The sequence below is a fragment of the Phyllobates terribilis genome, unplaced genomic scaffold, assembly GCF_046119375.1.
Source record: "Phyllobates terribilis strain yellow unplaced genomic scaffold, ASM4611937v1 Scaffold_4__5_contigs__length_816908805, whole genome shotgun sequence".
Lineage (NCBI taxonomy): Eukaryota > Metazoa > Chordata > Amphibia > Anura > Dendrobatidae > Phyllobates > Phyllobates terribilis.
Genome location: NW_027362764.1, coordinates 216,628,217 through 216,655,983, shown reverse-complemented (window position 1 = coordinate 216,655,983; position 27,767 = coordinate 216,628,217). Strand labels below are relative to the sequence as shown.

General features: G+C 45.1%; 1 protein-coding gene across 1 annotated transcript in view; it reads right to left on the bottom strand.

Moving 5' to 3' along the window:
* Positions 1-27,767, bottom strand: part of LOC141265247 (collagen alpha-6(VI) chain-like) — a 394,142-nt gene that overhangs the window by 70,883 nt on the left and 295,492 nt on the right. The window contains exons 26-31 of the mRNA XM_073678075.1: positions 5,410-5,472; positions 5,254-5,316; positions 4,435-4,497; positions 4,211-4,261; positions 3,778-3,813; positions 44-106 (exon numbers count right to left, since the gene is read on the bottom strand). Coding sequence (XP_073534176.1) covers positions 44-106; positions 3,778-3,813; positions 4,211-4,261; positions 4,435-4,497; positions 5,254-5,316; positions 5,410-5,472 — 339 coding nt within the window. The remainder of the gene's footprint in view (positions 1-43; positions 107-3,777; positions 3,814-4,210; positions 4,262-4,434; positions 4,498-5,253; positions 5,317-5,409; positions 5,473-27,767) is intronic.

The following is a 27,767-nucleotide window of genomic DNA, read 5'->3' as shown; positions in this document are numbered from 1 at the left end:
TTTGATCCAGACATCAGTAAATTACTATGAACTAGATACTTACAGAATTTCCTGGTTCTCCTTTCCGTCCATGTTCTCCTTCTTCACCTGGGTCTCCTTGATCTCCCTACAAAAATGGTTACTAAAATTACATTTATTTTCTTTTTTATTAAAAAATATCAATCACAAGAAAATCTTATTTTGCATTAAGTATTGACTACATTCCAAAATAAACATACGCTTCTGTATGATGCACATAAGGACAAAATATTGCCGCTTGAACCTGAATATGGGAGTTCAGTTTGACTTCGCCCGTAGTGCTTGTGAAAAAAGACTTGTTGGCGGTCATTGAGAAGGAAAGTCTTGATCTTTCTGGCAGCACAACTAATTAAAGAAAAACCCCAGCTGCATGTCCTTCTCCGAAGGGCAGGCTACAGGCAGTCAGAAACCCTGAACTGTACAACTGATATTAACTTGTGATGGTCTTCTAATAGATGCCTGTATTTAAAAGTATTATCCAGGGAGAAACTGTTATATCAGCGACACATTAATTGTAAATACAATTTTTAATATTCCGTCTTGCTTTACATGTCTTAATAATTAGAATTATATCTGTAGACAACACTACATACACACACTCACATATTAACAATATATACAGCTGGTATAATAAGTGATGAACACGTCACCAATTTTCTAAGCAAATATTTTTCTAAAGGTGGTATTGACATGAAATTCTCATCAGATGTCGGTAACAACCCATCCAATCCACATAGGCAAAGAAATCAAACCATAGATATCCATAAATTAAGTTATGTGCAATAATGAGTATTGACACAGGAAAAAAGTATTTAACACGCTTACTGAAGTTTATTTAACACTTTGTCCAAAAGCCTATGTTGGTGATGACAGCTTCAAGATGCCTCCTGAATAGAGAAACTAGTTGCATGCATTGCTCAGCTCTGATTCTTCTACACAAGCACTCTGTAAATCCTGAAGGTTCCATGGGTTCCTTCTATGAACTCTGAGCTTTAGTTCCTTCCTTAAATTTTCTATTGGATTTAGATCAGGTGATTGGCTGGACCATTTTAGCAGCTTTATTTTCTTTCTCTGAAACCAATTGAGAGTTTCCTTGGCTATGTGTTTGGGATTATTGTCTTGCTGAAATGTCCACCTTTGTTTCAACTTCATCATCCTGGTAGAACAAAACATTTTTGTTCAAGAATGTTTCGGTACATTTGTTCATTCATCCTTCCTTCAATTAGATGAAGTTTGCCAGTGCGGTATGCTGAAAAATAGCCCCAGCCCATGAGGCTCCCACCTCCAAACTTCACTGTTGGTATGGTGTTTTAACATGGTGTGTATTATGGCATCCAAAGAGTTCAATTTCAGTCTCATTTTAGCTGATGTCATAACTTTCCATGACTTTTTTCACCTGTCTTGCTTCATGTGTTTAATAATTCTTCCCTGTGTAATTTCTCATTAATACTCATAGCTTAATTTATGGAAATCTATGATTTGATTTCTTTGCCTGTGTGGATTGGATGGGTGGTTACCAACATCTGGAGAAAATGTCATTTCAAGAGCACCTTTAGAAATATATTTACTTAGAAAATTGGTGACATGTTCAATACTTTTTTTCACCTGCTGTGTGTGTGTGTGTATATATACAGTGGGGAAAATAAGTATTTGATATACTGCCAATTTTTTAAGGTTTACCACCTACAAAGAATAGAGATGTCTGTAATTTTAATCTTAGGTAGACTTCAACTGTGAGAGGCAGAGTTTAACTATAAAAAGCAAATGCATTTTATTGCATCAAATAAGTATTTGATCACCTACCAACAAGCCAGAATTCTGTCTCTCACAGACCTGTTAGTTTTTCTTTAAGAAGCCCCCCTACTCTCCACTCATTACCTGTATTAATTGCTCCTATTTGAACTTGTTACCTGTATAAAAGACATCTGTCCACACACTCAATCACATTCCAACCTCTCCACCATGGCAAAGACCAAAGAGCTGTCTAAGAACACCAGGACAACCCCAAGAACACTGCCCCAACCGTGAAGCATGGTGGAGGAAAAATCATTCTTTGGGGATGCTTTTCGGCAAAGGGGGCAGGACGACTGCACCATAATGAAGGGAGGATGGATGGGGTAATGCATTGTGGGATTTTGGCCAACAACCTCCTTCCCTCAGTAAGAGCATTGAAGATGGGTCGTGGCTGGGTCTTCCAGCATGACAGTGACCCAAAACACACAGCTAGGGCAACTGTTCAAACAGGTGCAATCAATACAGGTAATGAGTGCAGAGTAGGGGGTCTTCTTTAAGAAAAACTAACAGGTCTGTGAGAGCCAGAATTCTTGCTTGTTTGTAGGTGATCAAATACTTATTTCATGCAATAAAATTCAATTTAATTATTTAAAAATCATACAATGTGATTTTCTGGCTTTTATTTTTAGATTCTGTCTCACAGTTGAAGTGTACCTACGATAAAAACGACAGACCTCTCCATTCTTTGTAAGTGGGAAAACTTGCAAAATCGATAGTGTATCAAATACTTATTTTCCCCACTATACATATTTACATACATCAGGATGACTATGCTTTTTTCTAAGACAGTCCAGTGTGCATATTTTGGTCTGATATATCTAGTTTGATCTACCTAGTTGTATGTAGTTTGTTTTATCTAGTGATGCATGATGTATCTAGTATGTATGATGTATGATCATAGTTTGTTGAATCTAGTGAAAGTATCTAGTACAACATAGTTTTTTGTATCTAGTGATGTATGTTGTATCTAGTTTGGTGTATCTAGTTTGGTTTGATGTATCTAGTGATGTATGATGTATCTAGTTTGGTCTGATGTATCTTCTTTAACTTTTGAAGCTTTTCATTTCTCACCTCAATTAGGGATCTTAATAAATATCAGTGATCGCCCTATATCAAGTAGATTTAATGTTTCTCAATTACTATCTAATCATGCATCTTTTGAATATGTTTTTGCTCTTGGGAGCAATCTACCATCTTTCCAGAAAGAATGGACACTATGAATTTCTACATTTAGTCAGCCCTGGTTAGAAATAATTTTAGATCCATCTATTTCTCATATCCCTCGACTTGCAGTTTTGCAATAAACAATTATGACACATATATTCAAGCTTATAATAACTAGATCATTTACCGAGTATTACTTTAATACTTTATTATTCCCCAGTTAATTTCCCTTGTTTTTCTTAATTCTAGTTTTATTTCCTCTCCTTCCTTCACCAAACCCACATTTCTTGTAATATTTATTTTTATCTAATAACATGTAAATTCTTAATAAAAATATATTGTAAAGAATAGTGTGCATAAATTAATAAAAGGTATATTATATTATACATCGATTCCCCACGATTGCCATTGTGTTGCTGCCTGTTCCGCCAACAGTGTTTAGTTGAAGTGGTTACATGTCCCTTTGTCAAGATGTCATCACTTCAACAGTTAGCAGAGACTGGCAGGGGTACAAGCAGTATATCTGTAGGACTGGCAGGGTATTGGGAAGGTGAACATGCATTTTTTATCTTTTTTGACCATTTTAAGTGGTTTTAACAATTAGTTTTATCTGGTACAACAAACAAATTAGTATAGATTCGTGTAGATAGAATTAGAAACATAAATTATTTCAGCACTGTATAAGATTTCAACAGCAAGTTTTAAACTCTGTAATAAACCTTTAGAACACGTTGTGGAGAAAAGAAAATAAAGCATATGATATAAATTTACGTAGAAAGGCAATAAATGTGTGACAAGTACCTTAAAGCCAATGTTTCCTTGCTGTCCTTGTTGCCCCTATTGACAACGGAAAAATTTTTTTTTAAAAGATTTAAGGCTAAGGCTAGAAAACAACTTTAACCTTGACACACGTCGCGCAACCAGAAATTAAGTTAACCTGCAAATTAAGACTTGCAACACGCAAGTCGCAAAAAATAAATTAATGAATTAATTAAATGGTGGCTGAACAGAAAAGAGCTATGTCATGAATGTTATTTTTATGAAGACATAAGAAACAAGTCTACCCTTACAGATCTGTCGTCTGGTACAGGTTGTCCTGTTGTCTGTACCAAAGCATAGCTAGAAATCACATAACTATGGAATTAAACAAACAGTATTTAGCAAACTCCTAGGCGAATATGTCATGTAGATATTTATGTACTTACTATAAGCCATACAAGATCATGGGACTCACCTTCTTTCCTTTTTTGCCAGCTGCTCCATAGCCATCTATACCTTTTTCACCCTATTGGAATATGTTTATATGAAAAGATTAAAAATGTCATTCACTATTAGAAATATATACAAAAAATGGACTGAAATGATTACAACTGTTTAGTGGTAGCTTATTTTACATTTCAAACTGCAAACTGTAGAATAAATGGAGAATTAAATGGGGTACTAAATCAACAGTGTTACCTCAAGTCCCCTTAATCCTTCCTCCCCTTGGTTTCCTTCCATTCCGGCATCTCCAGGCTCACCCTGCGAAAGAACAGAACAAGATGTTTTCTCATTTTATGCACATAGTGTCTTGGACATGCTGATATTAGTTGTTAATGAGGCTTCTTTTTTGTTCACCAAGGTTACATGGCATGCTAATTAAATGGGACATAACATTCTAAGCTGAAAAAAATGTTAAAAACAAGAATATCTGGGTTTCGCGACAGGTTTCTCTTCCTTTCCATTGACATCTCAGACGTGCTCCAGAATACGTCTTCTAAACTGGTGGATAGTCTTCCCCTCGTAATTAAAAGAACATGAGCATTGAATCAAATACACTTAGCCCTAATTCACACATGCCTGTACCAACAAAATTTTATCAAAGATAAGTAACAGGAAGTACCGAAAACAAAGCAGTTTTATTTAAAATGTGACACACCAAAAAGAGACAGAAAACATAGTTAAAAAAGTGTGATTAAAACGCAAGTAAAAAATACACTCAAAAACGCAATAAAAAAACGCAAGTAATTTAATTGAGATAATAGGTGCAGAAATGGGGCAATATCAAAAACTCAAGTAAGAAGTTAAGCAATAACTCATCGTGGGAACTTAACCTTGGAATACACTGAATATGTCCATTAACCATTTGACTTCTTTGGAATGCTAAGAATCTTAGATATTCTAGCCAGTTTTATATTCATTTGATGCTCTGTTTGTCTGTCTTCATGCCAGGAAACGATATAAGGATTGACCAAGATATGAAATTACATTGTTTTGCTAGAATAATATTCAACAAACCTTTTTTCCCTTTTGTCCAGAATTGCCTGGGTCTCCTTCACCACCTGGAATGCCAAAAGGACCCTGTGTAATAAAAAGTATGGTCAGATTTTATATATACGTATATGCTATAGCTAAATAAGACTAGAAAGCATTATATCCAACTATAATCTATACCGGAAGGCCAACTGGGCCGCTTCTTCCTTTTTCTCCATTAATTCCTGGGATCCCATTTTGTCCCTGTTGAAAAAGTAAATTATTTTTACAATGTTTATTTTGATTAAATAAAAACAGCAGATTTTCATTTGTAGTATTTATTTCCAAAAAGTAAGATAGAATTCAGAAACCCAAAAAATAGGTAAACCCTATCATTTAGCAACAGTTATTACAGTTGACATTTCATTAGGAGCTGATCAGTCTTCCACACGGTTTTGGAGAAATATAAGCCCTCCTCTTTTTCTTCTTCAATTCATTAATTCTTGACGGTGTTCATTTATGTTCAACTCTCTTAAAATTTCAACACAGAATCTAATAATGTTTGACTACTGAACTTGGTTATTGCAATACACTTTTTTTTTCTTCCTTCTATTCAGATGTCAATTTGCTCATATACAGTACAGGCCAAAAGTTTTGACACACCTTCTCATTTTAAGATTTTTCTGTATTTTCATGACTATGAAAATTGTACATTCACACTGAAGGCATCAAAACTATGAATTAACACATGTGGAATTATATACTTAACAAAAACGTGTGAAACAACTGAAAATATGTCTTATTTTCTAGGTTCTTCAAAGTAGCCACCTTTTGCTTTGATGACTGCTTTGCACACTCTTGGCATTCTCTTGATGAGCTTCAAGAGGTAGTCACCAGAAATGGTCTTCCAACAATCTTGAAGGAGTTCCCAGAGATGCTTAGCACTTGTTGGCCCTTTTGCCTTCACTCTGCGGTCCAGCTCACCCAAAACCATCTCGATTGGGTGCAGGTCTGGTGACTGTGGAGGCCAGGTCATCTGGCATAGCACCCCATCACTCTCCTTCTTTGTCACATAGCCCTTACACAGCCTGGAGGTGTGTTTGGGGTCATTGTCCTGTTGAAAAATAAATGATAGTCCAACTAAACGCAAACCGGATGGAATAGCATGCAGCTGCAAGATGCTGTGGTAGCCATGCTGGTTCAGTATGCCTTCAATTTTGAATAAATCCCCAACAGTGTCACCAGCAAAGCACCCCCACACCATCACACCTCCTCCTCCATGCTTCACGGTGGGAACCAGGCATGTAGAGTTCATCTGTTCACCTTTTCTGTGTCGCACAAAGACACGGTGTTTGGAACCAAAGATCTCAAATTTGGACTCATCAGACCAAAGCACAGATTTCCACTGGTCTGATGTCCATTCCTTGTGTTCTTTAGCCCAAACAAGTCTCTTCTGCTTGTTGCCTGTCCTTAGCAGTGTTTTCCTAGCAGCTATTTTACCATGAAGGCCTGCTGCACAAAGTCTCCTCTTAACAGTTGTTGTAGAGATGTGTCTGCTGCTAGAAATCTGTGTGGCATTTGACTCACCACGTGGGCCTTGGGGCACTCGGATCCGGGCAACAGGGCAATAATGGGGGTAGTAGTGGCAACCCGGTCCGTGGCTCAGGGTGGTCAGACCAGTGGCAGTCTTCTATATGTTTTGCAATGTCCGACTACGCCACCCGTGGATTGCGGTCAGGGTTAACCGCCGCTGCAGTGCAGACCGCTGGGGCAGATGTAAAGGTGCAGCACTGAATAGTACAACTCCCCACGGGAGGAGTATGGCCCCAGGGCAGTATATAGATGGAAGATGGAGGGGATGATTCCGACCGCAATCGCCAGGAAACGGAGGCCTCTTAAACAGTTCAGGGTCTTTATTAGAACAGGTGAGACGACCCAAAAACAGTCCCGGCTAGGAGGGGGCCTGAATGTCTGAGAACAAGTGGGAATCCCTCCTGGTCAGGGTGAGGGTGTAGGCCTACCGTGCTCTCTGCGCTCCTTCTGGCTATTTCCCTCCTTGTGGTGTAATAGCCCACATTCCTGAGCTCACCGTGTCTTCTCGCCCATATGGCTGGCGACTTGGGTCCCTTTTTACTCTTCGCCTGGTGCGGCTTCACCGGTCCCTTCTGCTGTGGCAGAACCTCCGGGCTTCTTAGGCCAAATGACATACAGTCCCCTGCGGACTGGTTATTTGCTGTAGGACTTGGAATCCTAACAGCCTTGGACACCAAAGTCCGGTAGATTAGCTTCTCTATCTGTCAGGACAGGCTCGCTTCACCTCTTGCCCCTGGCTCGTGGCTCTCCTACTGCCACATGGCCTCTTAGGCTGCAACACAACTGTCTGTCCCTGCTCTGGGACACCTCCTTCTTCAGACACAGGTTGTCCAGTTCTCTCTAACCCTGCCCCCAGTTCCAGCTTTTATAGGGGCAGCCTGCTCCCCCTACTGGCCTGGGACAGGAGGTATTCCATGCTAATGGTCCTTGACCAGAGAACCTCCCCCTTGCTCTCAGACACAGCTTTATTATACATTTGTGGCATCCAGGCCAGGGTGACACATTCCCCCCTAGTAAAACTTAGTACTCCGGGACTAAGCTTAAAACAAGAATACTTATGCATGAACATTAAAACATGACAAGGCAAGTGAAGACAAACGACGCACAGGTTGAGTTCTTAAGGTCACAGTGTGGTCTGTGATCGGGTGTCCATATCACCACCACAACGGGGAGCCTTAACCAGGTGGGGATCTGTCCTAGCCCCAAGTCCTTTACAGTCTTAGTTCATTCCTTGGTTAGGCTCCGAACGCAGTCCATACAAAGTCCCGGTTATTAAAAGTTCATAACCTTTGAGTCCGTACGGCAACTGTAAGAAACTGAAATACACAATTACTAATCATGCATGTAACTTTGCAAACATTTCAACACTTGGCAACAGGGTTATTTACAGTTTTAGTGCACCCTATATTTTCCAGCGAGCGGGTATCTGCCCCTTTGTGCTCCTGGTTGACCTGCGCCACCCACTGTCTGGTGGTGGTCTAACCTGGTTTTCTTCACTACCATTTAGGGTACAGTCACTGGCTAGACTTACAGGCAGGGCAGGCAGCTGTCTGCGGGTCCTCTGGCTTACCGCAGGCATGGCAGGCTCACTGTCAGCAGAGGGTTGATTCTCCTGGGCTGCTGGTGACTCGCCCCCTGGGCCGTGGGGCACTCGGAGCGGGCAATCGGGAAATGATGGGGGTAGTAGTGGCAACCCGGTTCCGTGGCTCAGGGTGGTCAGACCATTGGTAGTCTGCGACGCGCTGTTGATGTGTCCGACTACGCCACCCGTGGATCGCGGCTATTATGAACCGCCGCTGCAAGGCAGTCCGCTGGGGCTAATGGTATATGCAGCTGAGGTAGTGTAACTCCCCACGGGAAGAGTGTAACCCCAGGGCAGTGCAGGAGATGGTGGGAGTGATGGTGGTGAGAGTCCCAGTACCGGTAGTGCTGGAGGCGCAAAGGAGCACACAGACAACAAGTTACAGTCCAGGGTCTTTACTCACAGTTCGTTTGTTCCGGGTCACTTCTGTCAGCAGTGACCGCCCGAGCCATGCTGCGTCCACCAGATGAGGGGCTCGGTCAACTCCCAGACAGTTCAAGAGCATGGCCCAGGACCCCATTCAATCCTTTCTCAGGCCTGCCTCACCAGTGACCCACTTTTGTCCAGCTGCCGCGGACTTGTGCGGATAAACGTGGGCCCCGTTCCCCGCTGTCCTTTATGGTGCCTTCCTAGCAGGTTTGATGAGGTGCCGCACCAATAAATGGTCACAGCCTCCGGTCTTTGGCTGAGGGTTGTTTCTCCTCCACCAACTTGGGATCCAGTACCCTTAATCTGCCTGACCCTTCACCCGGTATTCTCGTGGGTTCTTAGGGTCCCTTCCACCTTCTTGTCCCTGAGCCCCTCTGTTCCTCTGTCTCTTCTTCTCTTTTTCTGTTCCTTCTCCTCTTTTCTGTTCCTCCTTCTTCTCCTTTCTCGTGGAGCTGGGCTGAGAAGGAACCACAACTCCCCTTCACCTCTCCTCTCTCTCCACTCCACTCTCTTCCTCGGCCTCTCACTAGGCCCACTCCTGAGTAGAGCTCCTACAGAGCCTCTACTCCCTGTCTTCTCCTCTGAACAGACTCTGCTCTCACCCTCTCCCTCATCTAAGATGGTGTCCACCTTTTATACCTCCCTCTAAAGCATGAGCCCAGGTGACCAGCAACCAATGGTCTCCTACCTACGCTCAGGAACCATCCCCTCCTGCTCCTACATCACTGGGTTTTCCTCCCCCCTCCCCACTCCAGCCAGGGACATGGTCGGTCATGCCTGCATTTCTGTCTAATGGGAGCACCATTGAACTGTCCCTCGGAAATGGGGTGAGTGTGCTGTATGCAGCTAACTGAGCCCTGGTCCACACTCCATCCTTACCCGGGAGTGGAATATCACACCTCTGGCAGAGGTGCAATACCCCTGTAGCGGCCGAACCCTCGGGGCGCTACACTGGTACAGGCTCTTCTGCCTCTGGGGCTGCTTGTTCTTCTTCACCTTCCTGCTCTGGTGTAGGTTGCTGCTGCTTGGGTTGCAGGAAATGCAGGACGGGTACCACTATGGCATCGTTTATTCGAGTCCAGGACTGAGGGAACTGTAAGAGAACGGTGCTGATCATTTCTTCCTTGTCCTCTGCGGGTTCAAGGTCACTTTGATCCTCTTCTGCATTCCGTAGTTGCTTGGGGCACCTTTTTAGATGGTCTCTGGAGACGGTACTAGTGGTTTCTCCTCCATCCTTGGTGATCACGCACACCTTCGGGTTGTCGTGATCAGACTGCAGTGCCGTGTAGGGTTCCCTTTCCCACTGGGCGTCCAGCTTGTGTAGCCTTCTCTTTCGCTTCAGGACCTGCTCACCAGGTTCTAGGGGACCTGCAGGGGCATGTTGGTTGAAGAGTCTCTCTTGCCTTTCTCTCACCTGGGCCAGGCTCTTCTCCACACTCTCCTGTACCTTCTTGTACTGCAGTCGCCTTTCCGTATCCCAGTCCGCATCTGGGGAGGTGTCCTCGGGTGTTAGGACTCCCATCTCCAGGTCTATGGGCAGCTTACCTGGTCTGGCTCGCATCAGGTAAGCCGGGGTGCAGTTTGTAGCGTTCACCGGGATATTGTTGTATAAGTCTATCAGGTCCGGCAGTTTTTCTGGCCACAGGCTGCGTTCCTCCAGGGGCAACGTCTTCAGGAGATCAATGACTATATTGTTCATTTTCTCACACATCCCGTTGGTTTGTGGGTGGTAAGGCGTTGTCCGAATCTTCTTACAGCCATAGAGGTTGCAGAACTCTTGGAAGATTTCAGCCTCGAACGCTGGACCCTGGTCTGTCAGGACTTGTTCCGGATACCCGTGTGGGCGGCAGAAGTATTGCTGGAAGGCTCTGGCCGCCGTTTGAGCTGTCAAGTCTTTTACAGGGACCACCACTAGAAATCGTGAATAGTGGTCCACGATTGTCAGAGCATAAACGTATCCTGACCGGAGCCAATTTGATGTGGTCCAGAGCTACCAGCTCAAGAGGCTGCTGGGTGACGATGGGCCTCAAGGGTGTCTTCTGGCTGGTGCGGTCCTTTCTCCTTAGATTACAAGGGCCACAGTCTCTGCACCACTTCTCTACAGCCCCTCTCATGCCAACCCAGAAGAACCGGCCTCTTATCAGGAACTCCAGTTTCTTCCAGCCGAAGTGCCCCGCTCTGTCATGGTAAGCCTCCAGGACCATAGCTGCATCTCGCCTTGGGACCACGACTTGCCAGGTCAGCTCGTGCGTCCGGTGGTTGATGAGTCTTCTGCACAGCTTACCTTTATAGAGGAACAGCCTTCTCTTCTCTTTCCATAGCTGCTTGGCTTCCTCTGGAGCATCCGGATCTAGACGGGTGTCTTCTCGGGTCAACAGGTCTTTCACCAGGCAGATTGCAGGGTCACTATCTTGGGTCTCGGCCCAGCTGTGGTGAGGTAGGGGATTGACCATGACGGTTGTTAAGCCTTCCTCCTTCACGCGGTAGAAGTATTGAGTGGCTCCATACCGGTGAAACGCAGGGAGTTCTACCTCCTCCAGCTCTTCTGGGTCTTCGCCTCCGTCAGGTAAGTAAGGCATTCTCGATAGAGCATCAGCATTGGCATTGGTTCTGCCTACCCGGTACTTGATCGTGAAGTCATAATTCAAGAGTCTCGCCATCCACCGCTGCTCTAGGGCACCTAGTCTTGCATTGTCCAGGTGTGTCAACGGGTTGTTGTCCGTGTACACGGTGAACTTTGCAGAGGCCAGGTAATGCTTAAACCGTTCTGTGACGGCCCACACCACTGCCAAGAATTCTAGCTTGAAGGAGCTGTAATTCTCTGGGTTCCTTTCAGTGGGCCTCAGCTTCCGGCTGGCATACGCGATCACCCTTTCTTTGCCCTGTTGGTTTTGCGACAGTACGGCTCCCAGCCCCACATTACTGGCGTCTGTGTGAAGAATAAAAGGCTGGCCATAAGTGGGGTAGGCCAGGATCTCATCCCCTGTGAGGGCCATCTTCAACTGGCGGAAGGACTCCTCTTCCGGCTTGTCCCACTTGAAGGGTGGCTTTTGGCTTCTGGACTTAGACTGTCCTATCAGGAGGTCCTGCATAGGGGCTGCCATCTTAGTGAACCCGGGGATGAACCTTCTGTAGTAGCCTACCAACCCGAGAAACTGCCTCACTTCTTTGATGTTTGAGGGGCTTGGCCAGCTCTTGATTACTGTGACCTTGTCAGGGCCGGGGGCTACTCCTTCTGCACTTACCACGTGCCCTAGGTACTGGACCTTCGGTTTCCACAGGTGACACTTTGATGGTTTCACCTTCAGGCCATAGCCTGCCAGGGCTTCGAACACCTCTGCCAGGTGTTTTAGGTGGTCCTCTTAGGTCTTCGAATAGACGATCACGTCGTCCAGGTAAAGTAGGACCGTCTCGAAGTTTCGGTGCCCTAGACAGCATTCCATCAGCCTCTGGAAGGTTCCGGGGGCGTTGCAGAGCCCGAAGGGCATGAAGTTAAATTCACTTAATCCCATCGGGGTGGTGAAGGCGGTCTTCTCCTTGTCAGCCTCTGCCACAGGAACCTGCCAGTACCCGCTAGTAAGGTCCAAAGTAGAAAAGAAGTTAGCTGATTTTAGTGCGGCTAAAGACTCCTCTATTCTAGGCAGCGGATATGCGTCTTTGTGGGTGATACGGTTGATTTGTCTATAGTCCACGCACATCCTCATGGTGCCGTCTTTCTTTTTTACCAGAACCAAGGGGGCTGCCCAGGGGCTACAGCTATCTCTAATGACCCCGGCTTCTTTAATTTCCCTCAGCATGCCCTTTGCGTTCTGATAATGTGCAAGGGGTACAGGTCTGTGCCTCTCCTTTATTGGTGGGTGGCTCCCCGTGGGGATGTGGTGTTCCACTCGGCCGAAGTCTAGCGGGTGCTTACTAAAAATTCTCTCGCACTCCTGAACCACCCAGTAGACTCCTTGTTTTTGGTACAGGGGAGTGGAGTCAGCACCCACATGGAGTTCCTGGCACCAGTCCTCCTTTTGTTTCTGGGAGCCATTACCCTCCGCCTGTGGAGATGGAGGCAAAGGCTCCACGGCCCTGATAGCTTTGTGTTCGACAGCAAACAGTTTGGCAAGTATAGCGTACCTGGGTAAGTGTACCTCCCTCTCCCCAATGTTGAGAATGCGGACGGGCACCATCCCATGACAGACATCAACCACCCCCCGGGCCGTCAAAATGGTGGGCCTGCTGTCTGAGTACACGGGTTCTACCATGGCTTGGTAGTCTCTGCCTCTCAACCCGATTGCAGTCCGACACCAGATCATCATTTCACTTTTGGGAGGCATGGAAATGGGGAATGGGTCACTCATTCTTTCGCTACCGATCTCACCACCAGACAGTTCTACCTGCTGCCATCTCATCAGGGATTTTATCTCTTTGTTGAGGACTCTCTGTTGGCTGGAACTAGCATTCACCGCCACCTGTTGTAAAATTACAATTACCTCTGAAAGACAATTTTCAATCACGTTAGTACCCACAGTTATTTTATGGTGACTTTCACGATGGTCAATGTCCACAATAATCACTCCCTGTGCCGGCAGTTCAACTTTACCAATCTTAATGGTTATCTCTTTGAACCCCATCTGCGGCACGGGCAAGCCATTACTGGCGATGATGCTCAAGTCACTGTCTGGATACCGTGTTATATCAGGATCAGTCCAATACTGCTTAAAAAGTACATAAGGGATAGTGGTTACTTGCGACCCGGTATCCAGCAAGGCGCTCATGGGGATACCGTCCAGCACCATGGGTAAAACCGGGCGCCCCCCAACTTACTTATTACACCAATTGTAAGGGCCTAGTGATCTTATGCCTGGGGGTTGGCCCTCTGCCCCAGGTTGGACCCTTTTAAATTACAGTACCTGGAAATGTGTCCGGGCTGGTTGCATCGATGGCAAATGGGCTGTCCATCCTCCACGTAGCGGTCTGTGGGCCTCCCTCGGAACGACGGGGTCCTCCTCTTTCGACGCCACGGGACATCCTCCGGACTTGAAGCCTACTCGATGGGTCTTGACGGGTCCACTTGTAACGCCTGGACGGTCCTGGTCAACGCCGCGACGTTCCTGGACAGCTCCTGGACTTGGTGGTCCAGATCTTTCAATGGGGCTTGGTTCAGGGCCTGTGCATCGGCCCCCACAGAGTCCATAGAGGAGGGTGCTGCCTCCTGGTGATAGGTGAGAGAAGGGCACCGGGGGTTTATAGCGCCACTTGTGGCGGGTTCACGGAGCACCCTTATGGCCCTGTCCTTGAATTGGGCAAAGGTCAGATCAGGGTTCTGGAAGAACATGAGGTGAAGCTGGGTCCTGTGGGTGCTAGACAGCAGACCTTCTATGAACTGTTCTGTTAGTACCTTATCCATATCCTGCATGCAGCCAGGGTCAGCTGGTTTGATGGCTCTCAAGGCTTCCTGCAAATTTAGGGCATAGTCTCTGATGCTGTCCTGTGCCCGCTGCTTACATCCGTAGAGCCGCATTTTAATTTCAGCGGAGGTACGTGTATCAAAGGTACCCCGCAGCTGGGCCAGAATGTCCTTTACGGTCCTTTTCTCCTCAGCAGGCCATGACTTAACCTCCCGCTGGGCTGCGCCAGTTAACTGCCCTGTCAGTACGCTAATCTTCTGTTCCTCTGTCAGGGGGTAAACTTGGAATAAACTGTACAGCCTTTCCTTAAAGTCAGTTAGTGCATGGGGCTCCCCTGAATACTTGGGCAGCCAGGCCGCCCCAGGGATGTAAGGCAGGGAGAATGGCATCACCGCTGCTGCAGCTGCGCTGGTGGTAGAAGGTCCCTCCGCGTCCATCATCTTCCTCCCCCCTAGTTAAGCGTGGCCTACCTACCGACGATCCTCTTCTGTAGGCCGCGGCTCCGCTGGTGCTGCTCCGGATGAGGACCTTGCGTCGCGTCCTGGTGACGTCAGCGTCGCTCTCTCTCTCCCTTCCAGGACCTTGCGTCGGTGCGTAATGCGGAGCTTCAGGTCTCGCGCGGTTTGGACGTCCATGCCCCTCTTCTTCCCGCGCGGCGTCCTGCAGATGGCGTCCGATGGCGGGAAAACGGCTGAAGATGGTGGGAGACGGCTGAAAATGGCGGGAAACGGCTCCGGATGGCGGGAAACCTCTTTTTAAGGTACGTGTATAGTCTTTTTCAGGCACGCAATATTGCGGGTTGGTCACAATCCTGCCGACTACACCAAAGGTGACTCGCCCCGTGGGCCGTGGGGCACTCGGATCCGGGCAACAGGGCAATAATGGGGGTAGTAGTGGCAACCCGGTCCGTGGCTCAGGGTGGCCAGACCAGTGGCAGTTTTCTATATGTTTTCCAATGTCTGACTACGCCACCCGTGGATTGCGGTCAGGGTTAACCGCCGCTGCAGTGCAGACCGCTGGGGCAGATGTAAAGGTGCAGCACTGAATAGTACAACTCTTCATGGGAGGAGTATGGCCCCAGGGCAGTATATAGATGGATGATGGAGGGGATAATTCCGACCGCAATCGCCAGGAAACGGAGGCCTCTTAAACAGTTCAGGGTCTTTATTAGAACAGGTGAGACGATCCAAAAACAGTCCCGGCTAGGAGGGGGCCTGAATGTCTGAGAACAAGTGGGAATCCCTCCTGGTCAGGGTGAGGGTGTAGGCCTACCGTGCTCTCTGCGCTCCTTCTGTTCCTGAGCTCACCGTGTCTTCTCGCCCATATGGCTGGCGACTTGGGTCCCTTTTTACTCTTGGCCTGGGGCGGCTTCACCGGTCCCTTCTGCTGTGGCGGAACCTCCGGGCTTCTTAGGCCAAAGGACATACAGTCCCCTGCGGACTGCTTATTTGCTGAAGGACTTGGAATCCTAACAGCCTCGGACACCAAAGTCCAGTAGATTAGCTTCTCTATCTGCCAGGACAGGCTCGCTTCGCCTCTTGCCCCAGGCTCGTGGTTCTCCTACTGCCACACGGTCTCTTAGGCTGCAACACAACTGTCTGTCCCTGCTCTGGGACACCTCCTTCTTCAGACACAGGTTGTCCAGTTCTCTCTAACCCTGCCCCCAGTTCCAGCTTTTATAGGGGCAGCCTGCTCCCCCTACTGGCCTGGGACAGGAGGTATTGCATGCTAATGGTCCTTGACCAGAGAACCTCCCCCTTGCTCTCAGACACAGCTTTATTATACATTTGTGGCATCCAGGCCAGGGTGACACACATTGACCTGGTCTCTAATCTGAGCTGCTGTTAACCTGCGATTTCTGAGGCTGAAGACTCAGATAAACTTATCCTCAGAAGCAGAGGTGACTCTTGGTCTTCCTTTCCTGGGGCGGTCCTCATGTGAGCCAGTTTCTTTGTAATGCTTGATGGCTTTTGCAACTGAACTTGGGGACACTTTCAAAGTTTGCCCAATTTTTCGGACTGACTGACCTTCATTTCTTAAAGTAATGATGGCCACTCGTTTTTCTTTACTTAGCTGCTTTTTTCTTGCCATAATACAAATTCTAACAGTCTATTCAGTAGCTGTGTATCCACCTGACATCTGCACAACACAACTGATGGCCCTAACCCCATTTATAGGGCAAGAAATCCCACTTATTAAACCTGACAGGGCACACCTGTGAAGTGAAAACCATTTCCGGTGACTACCTCTTGAAGCTCATCAAGAGAATGCCAAGAGTGTGCAAAGCAGTCATCAAAGCAAAAGGTGGCTACTTTGAAGAACCTAGAATATAAGACATATTTTCAGTTGTTTCACACTTTTTTGTTAAGTATATAATTCCACATGTGTTAATTCATAGCTTTGATGCCTTCAGTGTGAATGTACAATTTTCATAGTCATGAAAATACAGAAAAATCTTTAAATGAGAAGGTGTGTCCAAACTTTTGGTCTGTACTGTATATTAAATTGCGCATGTATATTATAAGTATCTTTCACATGTAAAAACTGATGCAAAATCATCTTGTTGAATGTGAAATAATCAATTATGTATACTTTTTTAGCACACAAAGCAGTCATAAAGTCATTCAATTTTAATAAGAATGAATACTTCTTGTAAATGCATGACAGAAAGGGAAATGCATAGCTGATAAAACTCTCAAAAGCGTATTTTTGGCAAATATAAAGCATTTTTAGGCCCAGTAATTAGAAATAAAGATTATTGAAACTGGCTGAAATTTACCAGACAAACATTTACAGTAATTAAAATCTTCTCTACTTAATGAATCAGATAACGTGAATGCAAAGTTCATACTCTCAGGGTTTTTCTCTACTGCTTTCAAACATTATTTGAGGTGTTCATATGACATATGTGCCAAAAATGCACTTTCTACATATGCCTAATATTTCTATAGCATAAAACAAGATGACCACTGTACTTTACAAACAGACGCTGTAAATTTACCAGAACACATGCAACAGTTCAAATATTATCTGTCTTTATCTAGCACAATCTCAGTGTAATTTATCCATAGCTTATCCATAGCTCCCAATTACTTTAACCCCTTCCCACTGAGGCCAATTTTGTTTTTGTGTTTTCCTATTTTTGTACACTTTTTAATTTTTATTGAGTTTGTTAGTCCCCTTAGGGGATGTGAACCTACGATCATCTGATCGCTTCTACCATATACTAAAATACCACAGTATTGCTGCATATACTAAAAAAAATGGTCTCCTTTGAAGCCAACCACAGTTTGGTTTTCAATGGAGTGCTGTGATGGTCTATCAGCAGACCAGGAGATTGACATCAGCATTTAAACTGTAAACAGCTTTACCTGTAGCTGTTGTAAGTAGATTCTGGCTGTGTGCCACATCCATTATCTGCCAGGCATGGAGTGGGCTCAGCCTCTGAGACCTCACTTTACACTCAATCCTGACTTATGGTGTACATGTACAACAACTGTCGGAAAGGGATTAAAGGTGTAAAGACAACTAGGAACCCAGCCTTTGGCTAACAGTGCAAAATGTATATATTGATAAATTGATATGTTTTTTTTTACCAGTTACTTTATTTTTTATTCTTCTTAATTGACTTGAACTTTATACTACTGTATGTCATGCAATACTACAGTATTGCAGTATATGGTGAAATAACAGTTTCCCTATGAAGTCCAGTCTGTGGCTGAGCATCACATAAGAACTACAATGGCAGCCATGGGGGCATTCAGCAGGCCCCTGGCTGCCATGGTAACTCATAGGGTCCCCACTATAGTGCAACTATTTAAATACCATTGTCAGTAAATAACAGCATCATCTAAATGGTTAAAAGCAGTGATCGCACCAGCTGCTGCTGTAACAGGCAGATGTTGGCTATTTAATAAAACCGGGATCTGCCATGTTTAAAATAGGCTGAGCTCTTAAGTGCGCTGTATTTATCGATTTTTGAAAAAAATGTAAATCATAGTTCGCTAAGGGAATAGAAAAAGATAAGCTGACACATAGTAGATATAAAGGCCAAGTAAACTGCTGGAAGAGACTTGAACATGAATAAATTTGATACTCATAATACACTGCAATATTTCTGTTTGGTAGTGCATTATGGCTGTCAGTGTATCCCTCACAGGTTTCTTCTAAGGCCCTGCCACTGAAAAAGCCGAATAAATGTACTAATATAGCAGACATGGGTGCCATTGCTAGGCCAACAGCTGCCTTAACAACCTATCGCCACCCTGCAATCATTTCAGGAGGTGGGAGGGGGCGCCATGGATTACAGAGGGTGCACTGTACTTAAATGACAAAGTGACATTTTGACTGTAAGATCTAAAAGATTGCAGCAGAAGCTGAGTTGTATAACACAGGCCCAATCCTGCCACAGATGTCATGGGTGCACCGACAGCAATCAAATCCTAGCATCAAATTAAGACCTATCTGGTGAGGTTTCCACACTATTAGCTGGAATTTGTGTTAGGGCACCCTCAATATCCTAGTACAGGAGTGCTCAGACTTAAATCATTTTCTTGGGCAAGGCGGCTTCTCCATATCACTCATGGGCCTGCCATTGGGTACATCTGGCAAATCAGATGAGCAGATGCAACTGTGACCTGTATTGTCCTGCAAAACTATTAACAGTGTTTGGCATCATTCAGCGATGTCATCGCACCACCTTACAATCCCTGCATCAGCCCACTGGATTGGACGAGTATAAGGTTTTTTGCACTATTATTACTACTATTATTATTATGGGGCTTGAATGAGGCTGTAGGGCCATTATACTGTATATAGGGTGCTGTGGTGCATCATACTGTATATAGGGAGCTGTGAGTAGTCATTATACTTTATATAGGTAATTGTGGGTGTCATTATGCTGTATATAGGAAGTTTGGTGGCTTTCATACTATATAGGGAGCTGTTGGGCAACCTTACTATATATAGAGAACTGTGGGGACCCACGATACTATATATTGGGATCTGTGATGGCCATAATACTATATAAAAAGCTGTGCTGACATCATACTGTATATAAGGAGCTGTAAAGGCCATCATATCGTAAATAGGAAGCTGTGGGAGTCATCATACTATATATAGGAAGCTTATGGGCCATTGTACTGTATTAAGAAATTTGTGGGAGCCATTACACTACTTATAGGGATAGGGAAGAAGTGGTCATGAAGGCCAGGGCTGAAAGAAAAAGAAAAGGGAAAATTAATGACTACGATATTTGAGAATTCCTGAATCTGTTCTGTATACACCTATATGGTCTGCAGAGCACTGGTGTAGAACCTATATTATCATGATATGATCATCATATGGTGACAAGAGTAATAGTAGTTTTGATTAATGATCAGCATGGTGGTTTTATCACTACTGTATATGCTGATAATATTTGGTTATGGACTAGTATGATTTGTCAATTAAATTGCAATAATGATGCTAATATTGGCTTTGGTACAGTTATGTTTTTAGAAAGGGTTGTCCACCCTTGAATAAACTGACAGCAAGCACCGCAGCATGTAGAATCATAACAGTGTGTAATTTACAAACCGTGAGCATTTAGCTTGTCGGTTCCAGCTGTTGTCCCGTGATCACAAGTATGTGATTTGCATACCTGCAGTCACTAGAACTTGCCAACTAGAATAGAACATTGAGCAAAGCAGCTGAGAATCTAGTCGAATATTACCACATGTATGCAAATTGCATATTTGCGATCACATGACAACTGCTGGAAGCGACAAGCAAAGCTCAATCATAAGGCCACGTTTACATATTCAGTATTTGGTCAGTATTTTACATCAGTATTTGTAAGCCAAAACTAGGAGTGGAACAATCAGAGGAAAAGTGAAGAGGAGTGTGTAACCCTTTTAACATACCTCCCAACTTTCACAAAACAGAAAGAGGGATAAACTGTGGGGACATGGCATATTTTGGCAATGCCACAGCCACACCCATTTACCATTCCTTTCTATCCTGGCAGGAGATGTCAGAAGGGCATGGTGGCAGTGAGAGGCACTAACCAGATGCCTAGAACAATCCGGGACTGTCTCGGTGAATCCAGAATTTAATTTTTGTTCATTTATTCATGATAGTTGCAGCCATAACTTTTCCATTTTTACAGTGGGTACGGAAAGTATTCAGACCCCTTTAAATGTTTCACTCTTTGTTTCATTGCAGCCATTTGATTAATTCTAAAAAGTTATTTTTTTTTTCTTACTAAAGTACACTCTGCACCCCATCTTGACTGAAAAAACAGAAATGTAGAAATGTTTGCAAATTTATTAAAAAAGAAAAACTGAAATATCACATGGTCATAAGTATTCAGACCCTTTGCTCAGACACTCATATTTAAGTCACATGCTGTCGATTTCCTTGTGATCCTCCTTGAGATGGTTCTACTCCTTCATTGGAGTCCAGCTGTGTTTAAGTAAACTGATAGGACTTGATTTGGAAAGGCACACACCTGTCCATATAAGGCTGCGTTCACACATTGCGTATTTCCCTGTGTTTTTTTACGCGCGCGTATTTTCCTGCTTTTTTTACCTGCGTTTTTTTACGCAGGTAAAAAAAGCACCTCCATTCACACACTGCGTTTTTTCCTGCGTTTTTTTACGGAGGTGCAGGAGAAAATGAAGTGTGAGGAGCATGGACACCTGTATGTAATGTAATGTATGTGTATGTATGTAATGTAATGTATGTGTCTGTGTGTCCTGTCTGTGTCTATGTGTCGTGTGTGTGTGAGTGTCCCCCTAGCAGTGTATGTACAGACAGCTTCTGGCTGCAGTACATACACTGCTTTAAAAGAAAAAAAACTATGGATACTCACCTATCCGATGGATGGGAGAGCCGTCCGGTCCGGTCCCGCGGCTTCCAGCATCTGCCGTGAAGCGATCAGCTGACTGTCACGTGACCGGCTTGTAAATCAGCTGACCAGAAGTTGGTAAGCTACAGTTACCTGATCGCTTCACTGGCAGATGCTGGAAGCGGCGGGACCAGACCGGACGGCTCTCCCATCCATCGGATAGGTGAGTAGCCATAGTTTCTCCTGCGCCTCCATAAAAAAGCGCTGGAATTACGCAGTGTGTGAACACCGCTGCGTAATTCCATCGCTTATAATGGGCACAATAGGAGAAAGCGCGGGACGCAGCTGCGTAAAGAATTGACATGTCAATTCTTTACGCAGCTGCGTATTCGTGCTGCGTAAAATCACACAGTGTCTGAACGGCAAAGTGAATTTCCCATTCACTTTGCTGGCAGACACAAGGCACATTGCGTATTTTGAAAAAGCGCACGCAAAAAAGCGCGCGAAAATACGCAATGTGTGAACGCAGCCTAAGACCTCACAGCTCTCAGTGCATGTCAGACCAAATGATAAAATCATGAACTCAATGGAACTGCCCAAGGAGCTCAGAGACAGAATTGTGTCAAGGCACAGATCTGGCCAAGGTTACAAAAGAATTTCTGCATTACTCAAAGTTCCTAAGAGCACAGAGGCCTCCATAATCCTTAAATGGAAGAAGTTTGGGACCACCAGAAGTCTTCCTAGACCTGGCCATCCAGCCAAACTGAACAATCATGGGAGAAAAGGCTAGGTGAGAGAGGTAAAGAAGAACCCCAAGATCATTGTGGCTGAGCTCCAGAGATGCAATAGGGAGATGGGAGAATGTTACACAAAGTCAACTATCACTGCAGCCCTAGACCAGTCGGGCCTTTGTGGCAGAGTGGCCCGACGGAAGCCTCTCCTCAGTGCAAGACATATGAAAGTCCTCATAGAGTTTGCTCAAAAACACATGAAGGACTCCCAGACTATGAGAAATAAGATTCTCTGGTCTGATGAGACGAAGATAGAACTTTTTGGTGATAATTCTAAGCGGTATGTGTTGAGAAAACCAGGTACTGCTCATCACCTGCCCAATACAATCCCAACAGTGAAACACAGTGGTGGCAGTATCATGCTATGGGAGTGTTTTTCAGCTGCAGGGACAGGACAACTGGTTGTAATTGAGGGAAACATGAATGCGGCCAAGTACAGAGATATCCTGGATGAAAACCTCTTCCAGAGTGCTCTGGACCTCAGACTTGGCCGAAGGTTCACCTTCCAACAAGACAATGACCCTAAGCACACAGCTAAAATAACAAGGGAGTGGCTTCAGAACAACTCTGTGGCCATTCTTGACTGGCCCAGCCGGAGCCCTGATCTAAACCCAATTGAGCATCTCTGGAGAGACCTGAAAATGGCTGTCCACCAATGTTCACCATCCAACCTGACGGAACTGGAGAGGATCTGCAAGGAAGAATGGCAGAGGATCCCCAAATCCAGGTGTGAAAAACTTGTTGCATCATTCCCAAGAAGACTCATGGCTGTACCAGCTCAAAAGGCTGCTTCTACTCAATACTGAGCAAAGGGTCTGAATATTTATGACCATGTGATATTTCAGTTTATCTTTTTTAATAAAGTTGCAAAAATTTCAACATTTTTGTTTTTTTTCAGTCAAGGTGGGGTGCAGAGTGTAGTTTAATGAGAAAAAAATGAACTTTTTAGAATTTACCAAATGGCTGCAATGAAACAAAGAGTGAAAAATTTAAAGGGGTCTGATCGTCACAGTGAGAGGAACACATCATGTGGGGAGAGGCCCAATGAAAGGTTTCCTATGGGGCCTGATTCTTCATGTTACGTCCCTGCAGCTGGGCACAACTATTCTATTAAAACAAATTAAATGTAACTGATTCATCCTTATACAATTGCACCTATGTAATAATATTTAATAAAATAATTTAATGCTATTATTTTTTTAGAAATCACAAGTTTGACTACAACCAACCAATGCAATTTAATCTGACAAATCACAACACAATCAAGAATCAAGAAAGATTCTTTTACAACAATTTGCCTGTGAATGATCCCATGGGAAATGTTTTAGAAATGTGGTGGACAGATTCACGTTTGTTTCCTTTTCTAGCTTTTCTGGCAGAAGTTTAGACTACAAGAAAATAAAATACAGCAAACTCAATTATCTTTACAGAAAATGTTTGTATAAGATAAAGTTATATCTCCTATATGACTAATTTACACACATTGCCAGTTAATCATTAAATGGAGGAGGAGGGTTGCTTAGTTGAAAAGTTCAAATCACATTGACCACATTGTTATTCCGCAAAGTGCCAAACAGAGATGTAGTAATAATTCAGTTACTGAGGTCAGTGCCCTCATCACATAGATTCTTTGGCCATGATGCAATTTTTCATAATAATCTGCATATATTCTATGTCCCAAACACAGAATAACGATTAGCAATGAACTGGGGATGGGAGCTGCAAGGGTCAAACCTCAAAGTGGAGATGATTCATGTTAAAAGAGTGAAGGAATGTTGATAATCCTTATCTTGTTCTTTGTCCAGTCAACATATTGTTTGGAAGCTATGTATAATGTTGTAAATGTCTGTCTATACACTTACTGTCCTTTTTGTAAACCAGTCCACAAAGACTCATGCATCGAATCAATGTCTCCAATGTTTTATGGCATGGTTGAAGAGTACTTTTAATTAAAGGGAATCTGTCAGTAGGATCAACCTCTCAAGCCGTTTATATGGGCATGTAGGTCATAGGAAGCTGAATAAAATGATACCTTGATATCTGTGATCCAACGTCTTATTCCAGAGAAAGCCACATTTTTCTTTCAGGACTATGGGCCGGACACTGATCTGAATGAACATCTGCCTCCAAAGATTATTTTAAATAAGAGGGGGCATTACCAGTGTGAGACAAGTAACTAACACAGAACAGCAGAACTGAACTTTGTCACCTTACAAACACATTTTTTGCTTCTCTCCAAGCTCTGCTGTATTTCAACAATATTTTAACACTGGTTGCCTGCGAGATGGAAGCTGAAGCTGAGAGGAACCTGCAGATGTGTCAATTATAAATCAGCTATTTGTCATTGTCAGCTCTGCAGTGAGATCAGGAGAGAAGAGAGCGTCCATTACACATCACACTGGTAACTCTTCCCTTTCATGTAAAATAAGCTCTGGAGGCAGATTCTCATGCAGATCATTGTCTGGTCCTTAGATCTTTACAGCTCATTTACATATAGGAAAAATATAGATTTCTCTGTAATAAGACTTCGGATCACAGATATCAAGGTATAGTTTTATTAACCTTCATATGATCTACATGCCAATATAGACGGCTCCTATTCTGACTCCATAACTAGGCTGCAAGTGTATGGTGCTTGAGACACTGTTTCTATGGTTGTCTATATGTACCATTACTCACATGTAGATATGTCACCAGATAGCTTGAACTAGACTGCAGGAGGCATGTATGAAGATTCCTGTATCACCTGATGACAGTGAACACTAGGGGAAGCAGCTGGGGTTATATATCTGTTAGTCTTGTGTCAGTCATATACACAGCATATAGACGTCCTGATACTGTTCTCAGGCTGAGGAGGCACTTAAGATACAGGTTGACTAGTGAGGGAGGGAAAGCAGTGTTTGAATGGGCAAAGGCTGCCTCTGCACAAGCTCTTGTTGACAGGACCATGGAGAGAGGCTCTGACTTGAGAGCTCCGAATTAACAGGAGGCAGAGCATAAATCGCACAGCACATCAGGCTCGCTTAGGAAACGTGGCTAACATTATGAGTATGACAAACCATGCCCCCTGATATATGACTGCAGGGCTGCCAGGGCATTACTTCCATTACTTGTGCATGGGGCCCGGTGAGCAGAAGCAAAAAGAGTGGGCCTGGACAGGGTGAGACACGCTGTGCCACCTGCGCTGAGGCAGCACAGCCGAGCTGCTGTATAAACGGCCTGTCAGACTGCGTGGCATGCTGGGGCCCGGGCTAATTACTTTACTTAGCTATAGTAAGACCCGGGGCTCCAGTCATAGAAACATAGAAAGGTAGAATTGGAAAGGACCTCCAGGGTCATCTGGTCCAACCCCCTACTCAATGCAGGATTTACTAAACCATCTCAGACAGATGTCTGTCCAGCCTCTGTTTGAAGACTTCCATTGAAGGAGAACTCACCACCTCTCGTGGCAGAATGTTCCACTCATTGGTCATCCTCACTATCAAAAAGTTTTTTCTAATATCTAATCTGTATCTTCTGCCATTCAGTTTCATCCCATTGCTTCTAGTCTTTCTTTGTGCAAGTGAGAATAAAGCTGATCCTTCTACAGTGTGACCACCCATGAGATATTTGCAGACATCTAATAAGTCTCCTCTCCACCACTCAGTCACTCACAGCCACAGCTATTTATGTTGTATGGCCACAGTAGAGGGGGCAGGCTATATCTGACATCAGTGACATCAGATGCTGCTGGCCCACCCTCTGTTCCTAAGCTGCCGTCATGCCCTGAGCCCTTGCGGCACATTATACGCTGGACTTGAGGGCCCGAAAGTTATAAGGTGCGCATTCCAGCCCATCCACTCACCAGTCCACTCGTCCGTCCGACCTCCCTTTCCCCAATCTGACCTACCATTCACCCACCTGCTGGCCCACCCACCCACTATTTTTCTTGTGCCCCCTTCCTGTTCATGCAGTGTGAAGTTGGAGGCCTTCTCTGTCTGCTGCCTGCAAACTACTAAGTACTACTAAGTTCAACCCTACTGGTTGCTGCCTGCCTGCAGTACGGTACAGTTGCCTGTCTTAAAGGGGATACTGTAGTAACTAGTATTGAGCGAGCACTAAAATGCTCAGGTGCTCGAAGCTCGGGCCGAGCTCGCCGTGATACTCGGGTGCTCGACCTGAGCAACGAGCCCAATGTTAGTCTATGGGAGACACGAGCATTTTTGCGGTGGCACCCCCGGCAGTCTTTTAAAAGCCTAACAAGTGCCCAAAACGATAGTGACAGTGCTCAAATGACATGGGAACAGCATGGGGATCGCCCTAGGAAGCATTTCTGACCCCCAGGTCACTGCTGTCAACAACGTGGTCAGAGGTATTAAGCCACTTTTACGGGCTCACAATAAAACGTTCAAAAACGAAAGTGAAACTTTTTTCCTGTGAAATATGTTAAGGAAGTTCCTTTCCAGGGAAAAGACTTGTGTATAAGTTAAAATAAATCACCAAAGACAAAAATACTCCTTCACACCTTCGGCTATGTTCACACGTAGCATTTTTTATGCATTTTTGCACTTTTGTATTGCTTTCAACTATGACAAATGCATTCACCGGGAAATGTCATTTTAACATTTTACAACCTTATCTGGCCATGTGCTGTGTGACACATGCATAAAGTGCTGAAAAGACATGGGAACAGCATGGGGAAGACCCCTGGAAGCATCTCTGACTCCCAGGTCACTGTCTAAAAGTGTGCCCATCATAAGTGATCCTTGCCGCATCAGAAGATGCAGACTTGCAACTATCCCCATGCAAGTTCTAGTCCCAGGGCAGTGTTCAATTGTACCTCCCCCATTCCTTGCAACACAAGCACAAGTATGCAGCCTGCCACCCACCCACCCCCAGGCTGCAATACCATACTGCTTGCTTGCTTGAACTTGAAATTGGGCCTTTTAGGCATGTGGAGGCGGAATCTGGCCACCACGTCATGGCTGTGTTGGCGGCCTGGAATCCATACTCAGTCCCCAGCTGCCCAGCGGCCGGGTGTCCATACTCGGTCCCCAGCCGCCCCGCGGCCGGGTGTTCATAAACGGTCCCCAGCCGCCCCTATTTCTCCTTGGAACATCCCCCCACACACTTTTCTTAGCCTGGCCTGCTTTAGGCAGCATTGGACGAGCCCACCAGAGAACCAGACTCCTCCGGTGGGCCCTGACTTCTCCATTGGTGGAGTTGAGAGTGCCAAGGTGAGGAGCATGATGATGATGACAGAAGTTAGCATCTGCTATGTTTTCTTTTAATGCAAGTGTAAGTGTGCAGCCTGCCACCCACACACCCCCAGACTGCAATTCCATACTGCTAGCTTGCACTTGAAATGGGGCCTTTTAGTTTGGAGGAGGCCGAAGCTGGCCACTACCTCATGGCTGCTTCGGCAGCGAGGTATCCATACTCAGTCCCCAGCCGCCCCTATTTGTCCTGGTGTGCCTTATACATAAGATTAAGCGCGTATTCCAAAACATTACCTGTGCCCTCACCAGTGCATTTAGTGGGAAGGAGAGTCTATTCCGCTGTAGTGTGTGCATGCCAAACCCCTGTTCATGGTACATGCGAAGATGCCTCCCACCTTGCACCTGTCGTTGCAGACTTGCAACTATCCCCATTCAAGTCCTTGTTCCAGGGCAGTGTTCAATTGTACCTCTCCCATTCCTTGCAATGCAAGCGCAAGTATGCAGCCTGCCACCCACCTACCCCCAGGCTGCAATACCATACTGCTTGCTTGCTTGCACTTTAAATTGGGCCCATTAGGCATGTGGAGGCGGAATCTAGCCACCACGCCATGGCTGTGTCGGCGGCCTGGTATCCATACTCAGTCCCCAGCCGCCTGGTGGCCGGGTGTCCCCGCTTGCTTCCCAGCCTCCAGGGGGTGGTCGGGTGTCCATACTCGGTCCCCAGCCACCCCTATTTGTCCC